Raw genomic sequence first — 17,222 nt, 5'->3', positions numbered from 1 at the left:
TACCTCCATCTCAGATTTTCTTTGGCTGGAAGAATGCCACTAATATTTTCTCCAGTGGCTTACGAACATCATGAGTGTTCTGCCTTTATTTGCACGCAGCCATTAAGTAAACTTATTTGCCCACAGGTAAACGTTTTTGTATGCATACAGGAGGCCCAAGCCAGGATTTTCTGCGTGCATAATCTTAAGAAACTCTTTCCGCCTCCATTCTTAAAAACTATATTAAAGAACACAAGCACTACAACGCAAAATTATCAAAATACAGAAAAATGTCAGAATTACAGTTGCCAGGCAACCTTAAATAACCTTCTGCCCTTTTGCATATGCACTGTAATACAGGCTGCCATGACAAGATACAATACTATTTTTTTTCCAGCCTAACTCTGTTGCAGGCAGTGCCCAGGCAATGAATGGGGGCTGTGTAGCGAAGCAGGCTGTGGTCTGTGGGCTGCCCAGGTACACTTGCGTTGCAGAAGCTGGAAGGTGCGGAGTGAAGCAGATGGGGAACTGCAGGAAGAAAAAGAAGGATCTTATGGTTAAAGCAGCTGAATGATACCCTGCAGAACTGGGCTGTGGCTTTACAGGAAAGACCGTGAAACGGCAGGCAAGTCACGCCAACAATGTTTTTCCAGGCGGTCACTCACTGTGTGTTCCCTGTTTTCTCCAGGCTCAGTCTGAGGCACCTGGAGCCTGGTTTGCAGAAGGACTGATGTCCGTCACAGCTGTGGGTTCGCAATCAAAAATGTACACTGGCTATACCACCAGGGCTCAGCACTCTGGGAACTCAGGTTGAGGGTTTTTCAAGCTGGGCACCAAAATTCATGGAAATCCTTGCGTTTATGTTCTCTGTCCTCAGACCGTATCCTTGAAATGGGAATTATACCACCATCATAACTGATTATAACTATTTATTTATGGGATTTTTCTGGCAGGAAGATGGTTTGCATAGGAGCCTCCAAAATAATAAATAGTATTAAAATAAACAACGAAGACATTCATAATTTCGTATTCAATGCACACTGAAAACAAATGTTAAATAAATAGAGAGAATGAATGAATAAGACAAACTACTTAGCAGCACCCTTTCAACAAGCCCCTTATTATTCTGGGCCGTGAATGAAACACAGACTGTGTAGGAGAGAAAACAAACACACAACCAGAGCCAAGCAAAGGGCATAAAAGAAAGGAGCATGCAGAGGAGCCATGCTCAAGCAGGGAATGGTGCCAAACAGGGAAGGCAGTGAGATGGCAAAGGGAGAGCCCTGGTGACAAGTCTCTGCCCGAATGAGAAAGCCCTGTCCTCCGAGTGGAGGGAGGTTTGTTGGACACTGCTGTCACTTCTTAGGATGGGAGATCACGAGCCAGGCTGACCCGGAGCACAGCAAGCATTGGAAGTCATGTGCAAGTTCCTGGCTGACAGCAAATTTCTCACACCCCGTTTGCATGTAAAAGTGCTTGCAATACTCAGCCCTCTGGCCCGGCGCTCTGCTTGCTGCCCCGAGAGAAAGGTATGAGTTGAAATCTCTCCTGTGAGCCAGAAAGGCTTGTGGAGAGCTCTGCACATTGTCATGCAAACAGGGGGTTGCAAGGAACACGCAAGAAGGGGCAAAAGGAATGAGGCTGTGTCGCAGGCTTGGAGCACAGCATCACACCTCCGACAACCCCTTCCAAAAATCCTCTTCCAAAAAGCAATGGCTGAGAAAAACAATGTCCAAAGCTCTTTGAAGTAAAGTACTACCCATGCAGAGCAAAAGTTGATGGTTTAGAATAAAATACAAAGATTCGCTAACCACAGTTTTCTTACCAGCTAGCTTCTGCATGAGGATCATGGCAAGCCAACATCCCGCAGACAACCCCAAGGCCACTGGGACATGGCAGCATTGCCCAACCCCACAAGTCCCTCAGCTAAGCTCTCCTCCAGCAGCTCTGGGGAACAGTTTCCTTCAGAGGTGAGCAGGTCTTTTTGATCTCCAAGCTCTGTGCCTGGAAAAACAAGCCTCTCTTTTTTCCTCCCACCCCGAGACAGAAGCTTCAGGTCCTTGAAACTGATCCATTTGTCCACCGCCTTTCAAATCCTTGCCCTCAGCTGTGGGTATTGTCTTTCTTCTGTTTATTCTGCCCTAGCATCCACTAAGCTTGACTCTTCGTCTGCAGAGGAAAGCGTTATGACCTGAAGTGGCTTGGTCACACATCATATCCAGACCATGATATTTCAGTGCTCTTGGATCGCTGCTTATCAGCACCATAACTGTCACGTATTGCATTTGGCATGTTTACATGTGTAAGTACTTCTGCTCTGAAAACTTAATGCGTGTTTAATATGACTTTAAAAAAAGAAACACACATTTAAAGAGGGTTTCTTTATCCTTTCATTTATATCTTGTGTTAATTTTACCCCAAGAGTTTCAATTTAATGCAAATGCAGGTCTCTGCCACCCAGCAGCCTGCACGTCTTAGGCTGACAGGGTTTAATGACATTCACTTGACTACTCTTCCCCTGGTATAAATGGAGGAGCTGCCTTTCCCTTCTGTTTTTGCTTCCCAGAAAACGAAGGCTGAGACAGTTTGCCTCATCTGCCCTGAGCTGAACTAAGCAACAAGGTTTTATCCATACCGTTCATCTGAGAAGAGTGGTTGTTAAGCCATCATTAGACACTATGTGGTTCAGACAAACTTCAGGCCCCTAGAGCTGAGCTAGTCATGCTTCCTTTGGGAGTCCATGGAAACAGATGCTTTGAGGGAATGGTCCAATGCAGACACCTGAACCGAACCAGATTTACTGCTCCCTCAAACAGCCTGGGTTTCTCCACGTGCTCCCCGGTGAACTCCAGGTGACTGGCTGGATGCAGACGTGTCTCATTGCTCAAACTCCAACGATGCCGACCTAAACACCACAGGACAGCAGTGGCAATGAAAAAAAGCACGTTTTACTACACACAGAAGTTGACTAGATTCAATTAGTACCTTTTATCTTCTAGTGGAAAAGGTCAGTAAGAAGAGAAACAATACGGGAAGACCCTGTTGCCAATGCCTGCACCTTCAGTGAGAGAGAGCATGTGAATCAACAGCTCTTTTTCACGTCCTCACAGCAGTAGGTATCACAAAAGCCAATTCTGTCAAGTGTCATGTTTGTTCTCATCATATAATCAAGATATTTGTAGGCAGGAACAGGTTCCAGTCTAATTAAGATAGATCAGACTTGAGCTTTTTCCCAGACAGTCGCACTTTACAGCCGTCTCTGAGCATCGTGGTGATATTTACTGGGAAACGCAAGCGCTCCATTTCCATAAAAGCATGCAGTTTAAAATTAGCTGCAGATAACTCAAAATGACTGCTTAGAGCAGAAATGTAATTTTCTGAAAGGGGTTATTGGTTCTGAACATGATGCACTGCACTCGTGATCTGTCATGCCTCATCACTTCAGACCAAATAAGCCGGGCCAGTGTAACTGGATATGCTAGAGACTCTCCTCAATGCTGAGTCCTTTTAAGATGCTGCCTTCCAGGCTGAAGTCTTAAAACAAAAAAAAGCCATTATCAAACGCATTTTCTTAAGTCCTGTGGCATATTTACAGGTTAAATGGAATGACATTTTTTTAATAGTTCTTAAAGCACAGCTCCACTTTTGAGAGCTATTCAACAGAAATGGAATCGATTGACTTAAAAGTTTATTGCCTGTAAACATTCAAATATCACTTCAGAGGTTTAAAGAAATAGATATGATAGCAGTTTTGCATGTTCAACCAAGGTCCAGAAGCTGTCAGATAATTTATTCTAATTCCAGTAGTAATTTGCGAAGATCTCATTTAGTTAGGTCACTGCAAACTAAATATAGGGCGAGCATGCCCCTGATTTGCGTCGGTGGAGCTTAGCCATATTTGAACACAAGGAAACTTTGTTCTTTCCATCTTGTATCTGCCTACCTAACTCCACCTAGTACAGTTTGGGAACTCAAATTACAAAGCCATAATCTTCACTAGGTCTCCATTGGTGCAATTTATTACAATTAAATCATTAGGAACATGACGATGCATACAAGGAGGACTAAAATTCAGCACAGAGGTCCTTTGGTTGCACAGGGTCAGGGTAAAAAGCACTAGAAACTTACTTTTGTCACTAAACCAAGAGGCTTTATACCCTCCTTGTGACTTAAGAGAAAAAATCCTGGAAAAGTGGCATCATTTGTATGGTTAGTTTTAAAAATGGGACTATATTTCAAGCATTTATTAACCAAATTAAGCGTATGCAATTTAAATTATGCTTTGCTTGTCTTATTAACATATTAATGAATATACATCAGCGAGTTGAACTAAAAATATATCGAAGATTTGCATGTCTGATTATCTTTGTGGAGTTTTGCAACTGACAACTTGAAAGGAGGACAGAAAAAAAAACACTTGTGTCAAGGTCTATGCAAAATTACAGCTTAGAGAGGTTCCTTAATCAAAGGGTTGTTTTGTATCTTTGATAAGCTAAAATGAGAATCTCTTTCTAAATGAAGAGGACTTGCTCTTGGAATTATGTTCAAAGTAGTAATTTCCTCAACTTTTAAAGCAGTAAATAGGACAATGATGTCTTAACCAAAAGCACCGCCAGTGATGATCTCCCAGTGATGATTCTCCTTCCAGAGAAAAGCAGGGAAGCTTATGCTTCAACACACTGCCTCAGTAAGTACTTTCAAAACAAGCAAGCAAAAAGAAAAAAAAAAAGGGGGGGGGGAAGAGGCACACAAGGTAACAGGGAAAGCCATTTTGACGATGAAATTGTTGACAGCAATCAACTTCTTGTAACAACTGAATGGAAAAAACCCCCAACAAAACCCCCAAGCTGTGACTAAGTCAGGACTCGCTCGCCGTTCAGCTCTACTCCTTGCTGTTCCCATATTTCTAGCATCACTCCAGGCAACTCAGCCAACTCTGTGGTTCAGCTTGCCATATTTCCACCTAACATTGGAGAAAATAATTGGACAAGTAATAAGACAAGTATTTCAATCATGTTCCTCATTAATGACAGTCATGAACGTGCGTAGCTGAGAAATTTTCTAGAAACAAAGAATACTAATGCTGCTAAAACACCAAGATTCCTCTGTTCTTGAAATCTTAGCAGGTTCCCACCTCCAGATACCATTTTAGTTCATTTCCAAATCAGATACCTTTTCCACACTTCTCTAGATTAGGTCTACAATCCTGAACTTGTCCAACAGCCATGTCTCTCATTTTCTATTCCTCCTCCATTCTTTGAGGAAATGTTGGCACTTTGGAGAGGTTATCCTTAGTGCTCAAGGAAAGCTGCTTTACTTCTCATGTTCAAGAAACCACTAGCTAGGATTTAAAACAGGTGATCCTTTGAACACCTATGTTTAAAAGAGCATTTTTTTAATGGCATGGCAGAGTTCTCCATTTCTTTTGCTCAATTTTGCCCTCACCCTGTCCCTTCAACAAATTGATCCAACTAAAAATAATTTGGGAAAAAATAAAAAGGGCAAGGAGGGAACAAAAAAAAAAAATTAATTTGGACTCACTCAGCCAATTTTGACTTTCAATTCTGTAAATGCATAACTACCAGGGTAGTGCAATGGTGAGAACAAGTAGCAAAGGTCAGTCAACGCTGCTGCAAGAAAAAGATCTATAACCCAAAACTACCATCTTAAGACCCACATGTGATTTTTCCATTGCACTTCTATTTACTGCCTTCCTTTTGGTCTATGTTTTTAACAAGATGAAACAAAGGCCAGTGTACTAAGGTGCACCTGTAAGACAAATCCATTTAATATGGAGGTAAGTGAACCTGCAAATGAAATATTTGAGCTTCTTCGGTGCAAACTCCCACCCGTCATCTGCTGAAAACCTGACCTATACAACATGGAAGTTTATATCTGCAAGAAGAGACTTGTTTCCCACAGTCTTAATTCACCCACTTGGGAAGGGGCACGAGCATCTCCCAAAATTTTTTTCCTGGCATCTAAAAGTCCCTAGGTACCACTGCTACTAGTATAAACTGATAGCAGCGAGAACATCTGCAGCAGGAATGAGAGTTTGCTTTTACGCAGACGCAGCGCTAGTATTCCAAACATTTCACATGTTGATTAACTACATTTCTGTACAGGGAGCTCATAACACCTCAGCACTAATGCTCAGTTACCAACTGCCAAGGGGAGTTTTGTACACCAACAAATTCCAGCAGCTACCAGCCAAATCTGTTAGAGATTTTTGTAAAGGGAATGATAAGAAGAAAAGGAAGGAAAAAAAGTGATAGTTATCTTTTTTCTATTTTTAACTAGGACGAGACATATGAGTAGAAGCACTAGAAGGACAGAAAGCCACAACTTGCTAGAAATTAGAAGAGAGATATCTCCTCGATAAAAAGATTATACTGAGAACTGCCTACAAATTGCATTCTCCTGTTGCCCATGCCTTCTGCTGCCTAATGTATTAATAGAACTGCTCACCACGTGGGAATTCAATTCGTGAAGAAAGGTGAAAAAATAAAGCTGTTGGCAGATAACATACAAGCTGCTCAAAAGAAATAACACAGGTTCATTCTTCCCTCAAAAAGCTAAGACACGCAGAGAAACATGGCAAGTTTAATTGTACAGTCTGCAGTGACTTTGCTTTGCTATTGTGTACTGTTGGGTGGGTTTTTTTGTTGGATCAATTCTTGCACAGCCAAAGCTGGAGTCCAGCTTTTATGAAGAGTGTGCGTGTATATATACATTTATTTAAGACAAAATAAAGAGAATCCAAAAGATTAAGCAGCAAAGAAGGGCATGAGTTACAAGCGTTTCTCCCCAATTACGTGCCAGCTTTGCAATTTTATATCTTCTGATACCTTCTCCTGCAGCAGCTCTTCCTAATTAAAGTAAATTAAGTAAGAACCTGTTCTTATTTACACCCCTGAACACTACTATTCGAGGATCCCAAGAGAGACCATGACAAACCTGGATCTCCAAGGCACTTTTCAGCGGCAACGTGGCATATTTTCAAGAGTGGGAAGGCTGGCCAACTGGTAAAACAACAATTTTAAATGTACTTGGCCAGGCTAGGCCTGTAAAAACAAGATGCTTTGTCAGCCAATGCAGTGGGCACTTATGTTCATAACAATTTTTTTTCCCCTGAGTTTTCTAAGAACAAATTACTTGCTAATGTTGACATCCAAGTCTTCTGAACAATGCAGATGGCCAGCAACACTGGAGCTAAGATGCTATATACAGACTCTCCAGCAAAGAAATTCCACTTAAAAAAATTTTTTTTTGAGAATCAAGCAAAACTTTTTACTTTTGTTAAAAAGAAGCTAGTGGAGATAACAAGTTTTGGTCCTTCAACCATGTTCCCCTTCCTTGAAGGCCTCCTGGGGTAAATATATTTCATAAAATATATTTATTCTGGGATGTATCCCAAGATAATTTATTTCACAAAACAGAATACATTCACTTTCACACCCAAACTAAATGCTGCTGGTTTTACAAAAGGTGAGCAGTGTCAAAAGAAATCACTAACTCCTATATATTTACCCCTAGGAGGCCTCACACCAGCAAATGCTCTCTCTGGGTCTTCAACAGCTGGCAACATGGCAGCCAACAGACCCAATCTTTGCATTGCAAAGTTGCTTTTTAATAAGCCAGGAATCAATCACATTGGCCAAGCGCGGTCCCCTCTGCCTCCTCCCCCAGGCTTGGTACAAGTACAATGAGAAATGGCAGCATTTTTTAATCTACCTTTTCCATTTCAATTTTCTCACCTTCTGCAAATCTCCAAAGACCTTCCACTTCATACAGTAAAGCTCCATCTTTCCAAGCCTTACACTACGTTTCGCCTCAATTAAAGCCTGGTTTTGCTGCAGCGAGGTTTAATCTCTAGCTGGTTGGTAGATATGGGAAATGCAGACATTTCCCCCCAACATTCAGTGTCACAGTTCCCAAACAACCGCTCTCCCTCTGCTGAAGCTGAACTCCTGATTTCCTGAGCCAGAAGTTTACGCATTCGAACTGAACTAAAGCACAAAGTACAAAAGCAACAGAAACGTGCTCTTAGCTCAATCTTCCACGTGAGGTTCGGTGAATAGAGAAGGAACTGAAACGCACACAGCGGCTGGATTAAACAAGGAACAAGGAACATGAAACCATCTGTTTCACCTGAAAGTCTGCTGGCTAAATGCTCGGGTCTGTTGTGGTGGAGACCCTGACCGTGTGTCTGACCGCAGTGACTTTATCCAGCTTGAGTCTTGAAGATCTCAAAGCATGCACCACCGCAAACTCTCAGGGTACCCTACTGTTCTGGTTTCCCCACTGGGTGGGGGAGTGAGTGGATGGCTGTGTGGTGTTTAGCTGCCTGCCAGGTTAAACCACAACACTTAACCCAGTGCTGCAGGAATAGCAAAGAAAAGGTTGAAAAGCTATAGAAATGTTTTCAGTAGGGGAGCCAGGATGAGGATGGAGGGCTGTTAGCTAAGGGTAGGTTCCAAAAGTGTACCAACCACTTCTGGGAGCAAGGGAGCTGGTAGAAAACCAGAGCGAGGACTTCCAGAAAAGCCACGAGCAGACAGGGATAACATAGGGATGATAAGAAGCAGCAGAAGGAGGAAGAACAGGTCCTTCTGACTAACTCATAAATGTGTAGCGCCAATTCCAGAAAAAGGTGTAGCTGAGTGATGAAATGCATTTGCTGGAAACAATTTTCAAGACAGATCTGCTGAACCCAGCTGCCCCTGCCACAGCATCATCGTAGTCCATATCCTAAGGCTCCAAGAGATGGCTCTGGAGGGTGTTTCATCAAAGCTACACATCATTTTATTGTTGCATGAGAATGCCAGATTGATGTTAGATTGCAAAATATTTGTTGATCGTATGAAATACATAACAGATGGCAAGTTCTCTGTCATAACGTCCAAGACCTCAATGTATTTTCTGAGAAGGTAAAAAATTTCAAGGGTCCAGGACTGAATCTGAATTTCGGCAGATGAAAGGCAGTAAATATGCATTGTTACGATAACATCTACCTTCATACAGCTCACCTTCAGTTAATCCAGAATTCTCCCCATAATACCCTGAGTTTGGCTACAATCAAAAATATTTACGTCTCACTTAGATTACTCTATTTAGCTACTTCAGCAAATCCAGTTCCAGAGTAAAAACAGTTGACAAGGAATATATGTGTGCGCGTGTGCCTGCACACCCGTATGTGTATATACATAGCACAAATAAACAAGGATGGAAACCGTTAGTACCACTAATTATAGAATATCCTTGCTTCGTATAGGATGAACAGATGAGGTACTCATGAAAAAAATACTGTCAAATATATACAGTGGAAAAGTGACAATTCAAGTCGGACAGTTATTTAATATCTCAGTTTAATGCTTTTCTGTCTGTAACATATTATACTTAAAAACCCCAACAGCCACAAATAACAAAATTCTCTTCTTGTTCCCCAAATTTCACTTTGCTTTCAGGAGAAGGTGACAAAAATTGAACTGCTGAAGCAAAGGACTACAGAGAGTGCCATGCAGAGGATTAAGGAAATAACTGAGTTAAGTCAGCCAACTGTGTTCCAGTTTTCTCTGTGCCGAGTGACCTGTTGCCCTCTCTGGTTTTTACTTGCTTTTCACTGTACTGCCTTATGTAACTGTTCCCTCCAGCTCATAAATTTCCAAGGTGAACAAAAGCTCAAGCGATTACATTTGGCTTGGCCACCAAGGTGATTTTTTTCCCACTAACTGCTACTTACCGGGTTTTATATTTTTAATCACATAAAAATATTAAGCCCATTGAGGTTAAGCTGATCAATTCAGCTTCTAAATGCCTGCGCGCTTTCCCATTTTTGACCAGAACATAGTTCCAATAATGTTAGTAACTACAAAGATTAAAATGGATTAAGGCTGGAAAGGAAAAATTGTTTGGTGGTTGTTTTTCCTTCCCCTTCGCAGGCCAGGCTGCCCTTATTTTGGTTCAGGTACCTAGAACTGCTTTTCATGTCCCCAAGCATCGTTTTGCCCATACCGATATCTCACAAAAGGCAGTCTGTCTTTTCAGAATAGATCCTACGTAAAAAGGACTGGAAGTCTATTATCTGAAGTTATTTTCAGAGATAGCTCTGAAGCAGCCTGACCTGGAGTCACACGGAGGCAAAAGCAAGTGCAGCCATAATCATTCCTCCCTATAGCATGAGTTTACTCATGACGTTTTCTTGATCTGACTTTCCTAGGCAATAAAAGCTATTGCTGGAGATAACCGCAGCCTAGGGAAACCAAGGGACCCATGCTTACAAAACTGTGCAAAACACCAACAGATCCTCAGTGGCATTCAGTCTGTAATCCTAGCAAGGCAATGAGATTTATGGAAGCTAAATCCTAAGATTTTTTTATTACACTGTGAAAGCATGTTTAATTTTAGTATTTGTCAACGTGTGTGAATTCAGCTTATCATTTGTTTATAGCACGGTTGATACAAATTTCAACCTGAATTTGTGTAGAATATACATAAAATATACATAATTAACAAGTCAGATACAGTTCTGATCTTCCAAAAGTTTACTTTGAGACCTACTTCACTCTTTCCCAGAACATTAAAAGAATTAAATCTTCATAGTCATACAAACTAAAAGTTGATGAAATTTCAAGCTCCAGACCTTCAAAATCCTGGTAGCATTTTACCTCCTACATATAGCACATGACAATTGTCTACATTCATTATGAATTCTTTCTGCACCTGAATTATCAGAATTATTACCTGAATTATTATTATTATTATTTTCTCTGAATTACCAGGGTCTGGACCCAGCTGTTAGCAGAGAGCAGATGTGATATACCTAAGGTAAACTGCAAGCTGACATTTCTTACTTTTTCAGTATCAGGTAAATTCTTCTGTGAAAGGATCACTTCAGCTAGCAAGTCCTTTCATCATGAAGTATTTATCTCACTGGTGAGAGTTTAAAATGGCAATCAAAATATAGTCAGAACTAGGAAATATTAGACTTTTCAATTTATCAAAAGACTGTTACTAATGCTTGCCTGTTCTTTAAAGAAAGATGTTTGTTTTATATAAAAATATACATCCCTGGTGATTTCAGACTTCAGAAAAATGATAAGGCTGCTATTTGCCCTTAAATTTGAAAGAAGTTATCCTAATTTCATAACTTATATTGTGGCTTTTAGTATTTGCTATATAGTAGTATTTACCTACCATATACCATTAACTAAGTTTTATGATACCTCTGTCAGGTAGATGTTTTAAAAAAGGAAAGAGAAGAAATATACAATGTTTGGGGAAAAAAACCTCTAATCCATAATCCTGTTGCGATTTCCTCACATCTTTCTGGGAAGAATCCTGCAGTGGAACCCCAGACTTCATGTTAAATTAGGGCAGAAAATAGTCTTTGCTCATAAAACATGCTTAGCATCCCACAAAACTCCAATAAAAGTGCTATTACATGGATTACCAATGTCTTAAACACTGAAAAGAAATATATATGAAAATACCCACCCTGTAAATAAGTTCAAGCATAAAAGCCAAGAGCAAATACTCAGGCTAATCTATAACATTTGATCAGTCTCAGATATTAAACTGCAAAATATATAACGCTGCAAGAAAGTTAAAACTTATTGGCAAATCAGCCCAGAATACAAGTAGGAAGAACGCAGCCCCAAGGGAGAGGCACATCTCATAAGGAAAATAACATGACAAAGTCCATAAAACAAGTTTAAATATATCTTAATGCCAAGCCACAGTGCAAAACCAATGCATTTATTTTCTATTAATGACAAGGTCAGATATAAATCTGTGGCTGAAATCTGCAGGTAACCTAACATTGTGCGGCAGCAACCATTCACCATATGGAGCAGCGTTGGTGCAGCGGGGCAGGAAGGGCACGAGAAGGGCAACTCTCCAGCTCACTCCGCTATCCCTCCCGGCAGATTTGTGTCCAGTTGAAATTTCATGCCAAAAGAGCTTTACAGCGATGCCCAGAGAGGAAGAACAAGATTAAAAAGGACGTAAAGAAGGGGGCAGGGAGCTATAGATGTTTTAAGAGAAAGCCAGCAAGGTATAGAGGTACAGGACGATAAAACCATTGTGCAAAAGAAAAGATGAGCTGTTCAAAAGGAAAGAATGGACTGGCAGTGACGAATGCTGAATATCATGAACAGATGAAGGCAAATGCAGGCAAAAGTGCAACTACTTTAGGATTTTATTTTTAGTCATATTGTTAAAGAAAAAAGGCTTTCAAAGCAGAGTACTTCATGGCTAGCATGTTCATCTGCCTTTAACCAGGACGTATAAAGACTATGTCACCAGCATAAAGGAAACTTTAAATGTCGCTGTAAAATCTTTACTGAAGAAGAGTTTAAATTGCAAGTTACAGATCCTGAACCAAGCTTCCCAAAGTTTGGAGCACCAGTATTTCCGAATGTTTATCATTAGAAGTGCTTTTAAGACCACTTAAGAGGAAAGGGTTCATTTTTTTCTATTATCAGTAATGCCAAGGATAGTAAGAATTAATTCATGCAAGTTGTAATGGATTCTCAAACCCAGAAACATCTCTCTCCCATCAGAAAAATTAATGAAATTTGACGTAATTCATGTAAACTCAGTCTACTGACATTTATAAACCAGTCACATCAAATTCCCCATTTCTAGCCATATTAGCTCTTACACATATATTCTTACTATCATGAAAGAACTGACTGATTAAAATTCAGAGATGGCAAGCAGAAAGCAAGGTTACTTATTGAAGCAGAAGGAGCAGACACTCCACCAAACTGCCTGGCCTTCTGCTGGGCAGAGATCTAAACCCAGTCCGGAGACACTGAGAAGAATCAGAGCGACTTTAAATTCTGGAAAGGTACATTTTCTACAGAGCATTTCTTTGCTTCTGTTGAAACATATGAAATATTAATGTCAATTCGTTACACATCAATGCATTTGTATATTCCCCTGCTATCAAGTGTCCAAATGACAACAGTCTGTTCTGAATAATTTACTCCTGAATCATCAGCCAGCTTTCTTCTACAAATCCAGATCTTCACTATTCACCAAATCACATCTATGAATGACAACCTTTTAGAAAAGATGTTCTCTCTGTTAAGTTTCAGAAGGGTACCAGCGTACAGGTATTTGATGTGCTACAAAACTTGGTATTTAGAACAGATATAAATGTGCTAACAATAAAGTAAAAATACATATAAAGGCTATAAAACATGATGGTTTTAAGTTTGTGGGCTGGATCCAGTGTGCAAGAACCACTCATTCAACCTCCAGCAGTAAAGTCTCTGCGACCATCTTTCCAGGAGGTCCATTTTTCCAGGAGGTCCCCAAACACACGTGGGAAGAGGCTGAGGGCTGGATGAACTCTTCCAGCAACCCATTTGCTGCTGTTTCGGTCCCGGGGTTCCCCCACCTCCCCTGCCTCAGCCCATCATGCGAGTATGCTGCAGACTGCCTCAGCCAGAAGCTTTGCAGCAGAAAATCTATTTAAATCAAAGCTAAAGACTACATGAAACCACAACGCCTTAAAATAAATCCCAATTTTGACTCAAGTGATGACAATCCTAATTACTCCATGATTATTTCTGTAAGTACAGTCCAATACCTTTATTTTCACTGACAGTCAGACTTGCCTGACTGCTGTCGCTCACTACTGCACTGTCCTCAGCAAAGGAGACAAAAGTTATGTCTAACCGTAGTTCAAAAAATACATTCACACAACCACTTCCCTTTGAAATATGAAGATGCATTGCTAAAATCATTCATTCTGGTTTTGTTGTGGGGCTCTTTGGTAAAGGAAATTACAGTGTCTCAGAAATGTCTATTCTCTCGCATGCCCTTTTCTCTCGCTGCACAGGGTGGAAGAAATATAAATGTACTTGTTGATTGATGTTACCGTAATAATCCATTATCGGGGGAAAAACAATTTCAGAACAAGAGTCACTAACTACATAATTCCCTTATGAAATACAACAGTCTGAGTTAAGGATTATTTTTTTTTAATGAACACGGGTATTTTTCCCATTTGCTAACTAATGTACTCACTGTAACCTTTTATTTTTAAAACCTTTTTCCATTTGTTACTAATGAAATATAATTATTTCCAATCTCAAGATCCTGAGCAGAAAACTCCACTTTTTTGAGGCTAGGAAAAAAAACTAAAACCACACACCATTATTGTATTGGTCACTGCAGAGATACACAAGTGGAAGGCGGAGGGTCAGCACTTGGGAAGGGTAACCTTTCAAAAACTAAGAGGAAAAGTGGACTAACAGAATAACTTCAACAATATATACTGTCTCAGTAGGATGCCAATTTACTTGTACTTTCATTTTGGCCTTGGTATAGCCACACAGTTTCAGTTAAACCATTCAGTCTGCATGGGTATACTCCAGGTATACCTAATCCAGGTACTCTTTTGCTATAAGCTACTAAAATATTATGAAATCCAAGGAAACTTCCTAACTATTAACATCAAAACCCCTAAATTAGCTCATGGTACAATTTGCAGTAGCTACTGCTAAGAAATTAGGTTTTAAGATTCACTAACACATGCAGAGGAAAAAGATACCAAATTGAAACACATTTTCTGTCAGAAAAAGACAGAAAAATTGAAGATGGGAAGTTGTGCCTTTAGTTGTACGTTCATATGAATTATAAAGATTAAAAAGAAATGCAGTGTTCAGCACTGATGGAGCTATATATCTCTTTCAGGCGGATAAGACCAGACTGCATAATGTGACTGGTAATAAAGATGTACTTGTAACATGAAAATAGGTGTTATGTAAAATAAAGAGGAGTCTTTCCCCTCATTTGTCTGAAAATGTAAGGGATGCTTGATCACCATAATTTGCAAACCTTATTTTTTTCAACTTCTACTTTGCAGATATTACCTAATTTTAGTATTTGACGGGGGGGGGAGACTAATCAATTTTGCAGTGCATGGAATACAAATATAATTGCTAGTACAGCTGATTTTATGTTGATTTCTACATCCTCAGATTTTCCAAGCTTAATGTAAAGAGAGCTGTCAATACATATATGAAGATACAAAGTAAGCAAAAATTGCATTCACCACCCAAAATATATCTTTGCATCCAAAGATACCACAAGTTCAAGTTCATTAAAGGCCCAGTGCTGAAATATACACTGACTTCATTTGGATGCAGTGAATTCAGCAATAGGTAAAATGTCTCAGCACATACGTAGCTAAATCAGGTTTATATATTTTGCAAAAGAAAGCTTACCTGCCCATTTTTTCCCAGTTCCATTTCAACGATTGCCACAGGAGTGTTTATCTGATCGATGTGTCTTGACTGTGACTTCAGATCCACTCGCCAGTTCATGTTTTTCAAGACATTATCCCAACGGCTTTGATTGATCAGGCTCTCATGGATCTTTATTCGGTGGTTCTTCCAAAATTTTGCAATGACTGCAGCTTGATCGGATGTGATGCCACCCTGTTTTTTGGTTTGGGCGGTGAGAAAAGCCTCCAGCTGATTCAAATCCATGTCCGCTGAAGCAATTGACTGTAGGGAAAATAAGAGGAGAAAAAGAGAAAAGCTTACTCAAAAATAACTCTTTAACAGTCTAAGCTGAACAGTCTACCAAAAGGTCGCATCTTTAGAGTTTTACAAATACCAGATTTTAAAGGGATAGTGCAAACAAAGCTGGGTTATGGAAATAACCTGACAACTTTCATTAAAACTCAATTTGCAAGTGCCTACCACTTATCCCAGATTCCTGCCCCCAGACAGCTGGAGGATAATGCATCAGTAACAGCGATGAGGAAATTGGGAGCGCCTTTGGGAATGCAGTACTGGTACAGCATAACAAGGGGACTTCTCACTGTCTGCCTGGCCCCTTCCCCCAGTATGCCCTAGGCATACCCAGTTGGTCACTGCTAGGAACACTGGGTCAGGGGCCTGGCACGATACTGCTGTCCTGATGGTCTATTAAACAGGAAAGCTGGGGCAAACACGGCATGCCCCCGGCCAAGGCTGAAACAAGTGAGGAGACATACCAGCTCGTTGCAACACCCACACCTTCATCTGCCACCTCCACACCGCGAACAAGGAAGCAAAACTGGTAAATACCGCACCAGTCAAGCAGGGTCTGCAGCACTGGCCACAGCGGTGTGCTGGCTGCAGCAGCAAGAGCACGGGTCTTCCAAGGGAGGGTCCGTGTGTGTGAGGCAATACTTAAAAATGCAACCGAAGCATCAGTGGACTCTGTCAAGCTAAATACTGTATTTGTGTTTTGCAAGGGAGTGTAAACGATCATTTACTCCTCCTCCCTGTGCAGCAACAGAAATTATTCTTCCCAAACCCCTTTTTAACAGATATCCAGTTTTTCCAACTATTTTTTCAAAGCTGATAATCCTACAGCCTTAAATTTGCATTGCCTAACTGGCAATGGTTGCTAAATACGGCTGTGAAGGGAGGGGAGGACCGGAGGTGAAGAGAGGAAACTGTGGCTAAGTTTCCCCATCGTAGTTTCAAGCTTTTGCTTCCTTCTCACCCAAAATGGATGCAGCTTACCCTAAGTGAACATGCCACCTCCAAGCATGAGCCAATGTGGAGCACAGCAAGGTGAAGTGTGGCCAACACTGCAATCCTTGGGATTTGCCTCGATTTAATTTTCCTTGACATGGTATTCCTAGTGCCATACTCCACGCGTTCAGGGAAATAACGATCTCGCTCTCATTAGCCAAGGGGGTGACACCGTGTGGCTTTTGGCCGGATGCACACTGTGTGCTTCACATTGCTTGTCTGCAAAATTGGGTATCGCTCATCTAAAAACCGATGGGTTAGCGCTCCATGAGCTTCCTGAGGATGTGAGACCTGCTGCTTCTCCCCACTTCATCAGCAATGAACTAAAATTGTCAGTGGGGTGAGCTACCGGCAGGCTTTGCCACCTTCCTCTTGACCAGGCAGATGTCAAAGTATGCAACCTTAGTCACACCAGGAGTGGCCTGAAATAAAACGGCAGGTAAAAAAAACCAAACAAACCACAAGAACTAGCCCAAAACAAAGAGCTCACATATCACACAAGCGACAGAGAACAGTGGCAGATTTGCTGCTCTGAAGGGAGTAAAGCCAACATCGTGATGTGCTCAACCTTCAGCAGATAGACCACCGCATCCTCCTTACCCTGAGTCTTTCCCAGAGAAAAGCAAACCAGAAACAACCCCCCCAAAAAACCCCAACAACTTCTGATCTACAACAGTTACACTGCCTTTTATCATC

At 40.9% G+C, this 17,222-nt stretch overlaps 1 protein-coding gene across 2 annotated transcripts in view; it reads right to left on the bottom strand.

Moving 5' to 3' along the window:
* Nucleotides 1-17,222, bottom strand: part of COMMD1 (copper metabolism domain containing 1) — a 79,965-nt gene that overhangs the window by 44,305 nt on the left and 18,438 nt on the right. For both annotated transcript variants that reach the window (XM_009282597.2, XM_009282598.1), the window contains one exon: nt 15,222-15,503. In XM_009282597.2, coding sequence (XP_009280872.1) covers nt 15,222-15,503 — 282 coding nt within the window. The remainder of the gene's footprint in view (nt 1-15,221; nt 15,504-17,222) is intronic.

The sequence above is a fragment of the Aptenodytes forsteri genome, unplaced genomic scaffold (assembly GCF_000699145.1).
Source record: "Aptenodytes forsteri isolate BGI_AS27 unplaced genomic scaffold, ASM69914v1 Scaffold582, whole genome shotgun sequence".
In the NCBI taxonomy this organism is placed as follows: domain Eukaryota; kingdom Metazoa; phylum Chordata; class Aves; order Sphenisciformes; family Spheniscidae; genus Aptenodytes; species Aptenodytes forsteri.
This window is presented reverse-complemented; position numbering and strand designations above follow the sequence as displayed.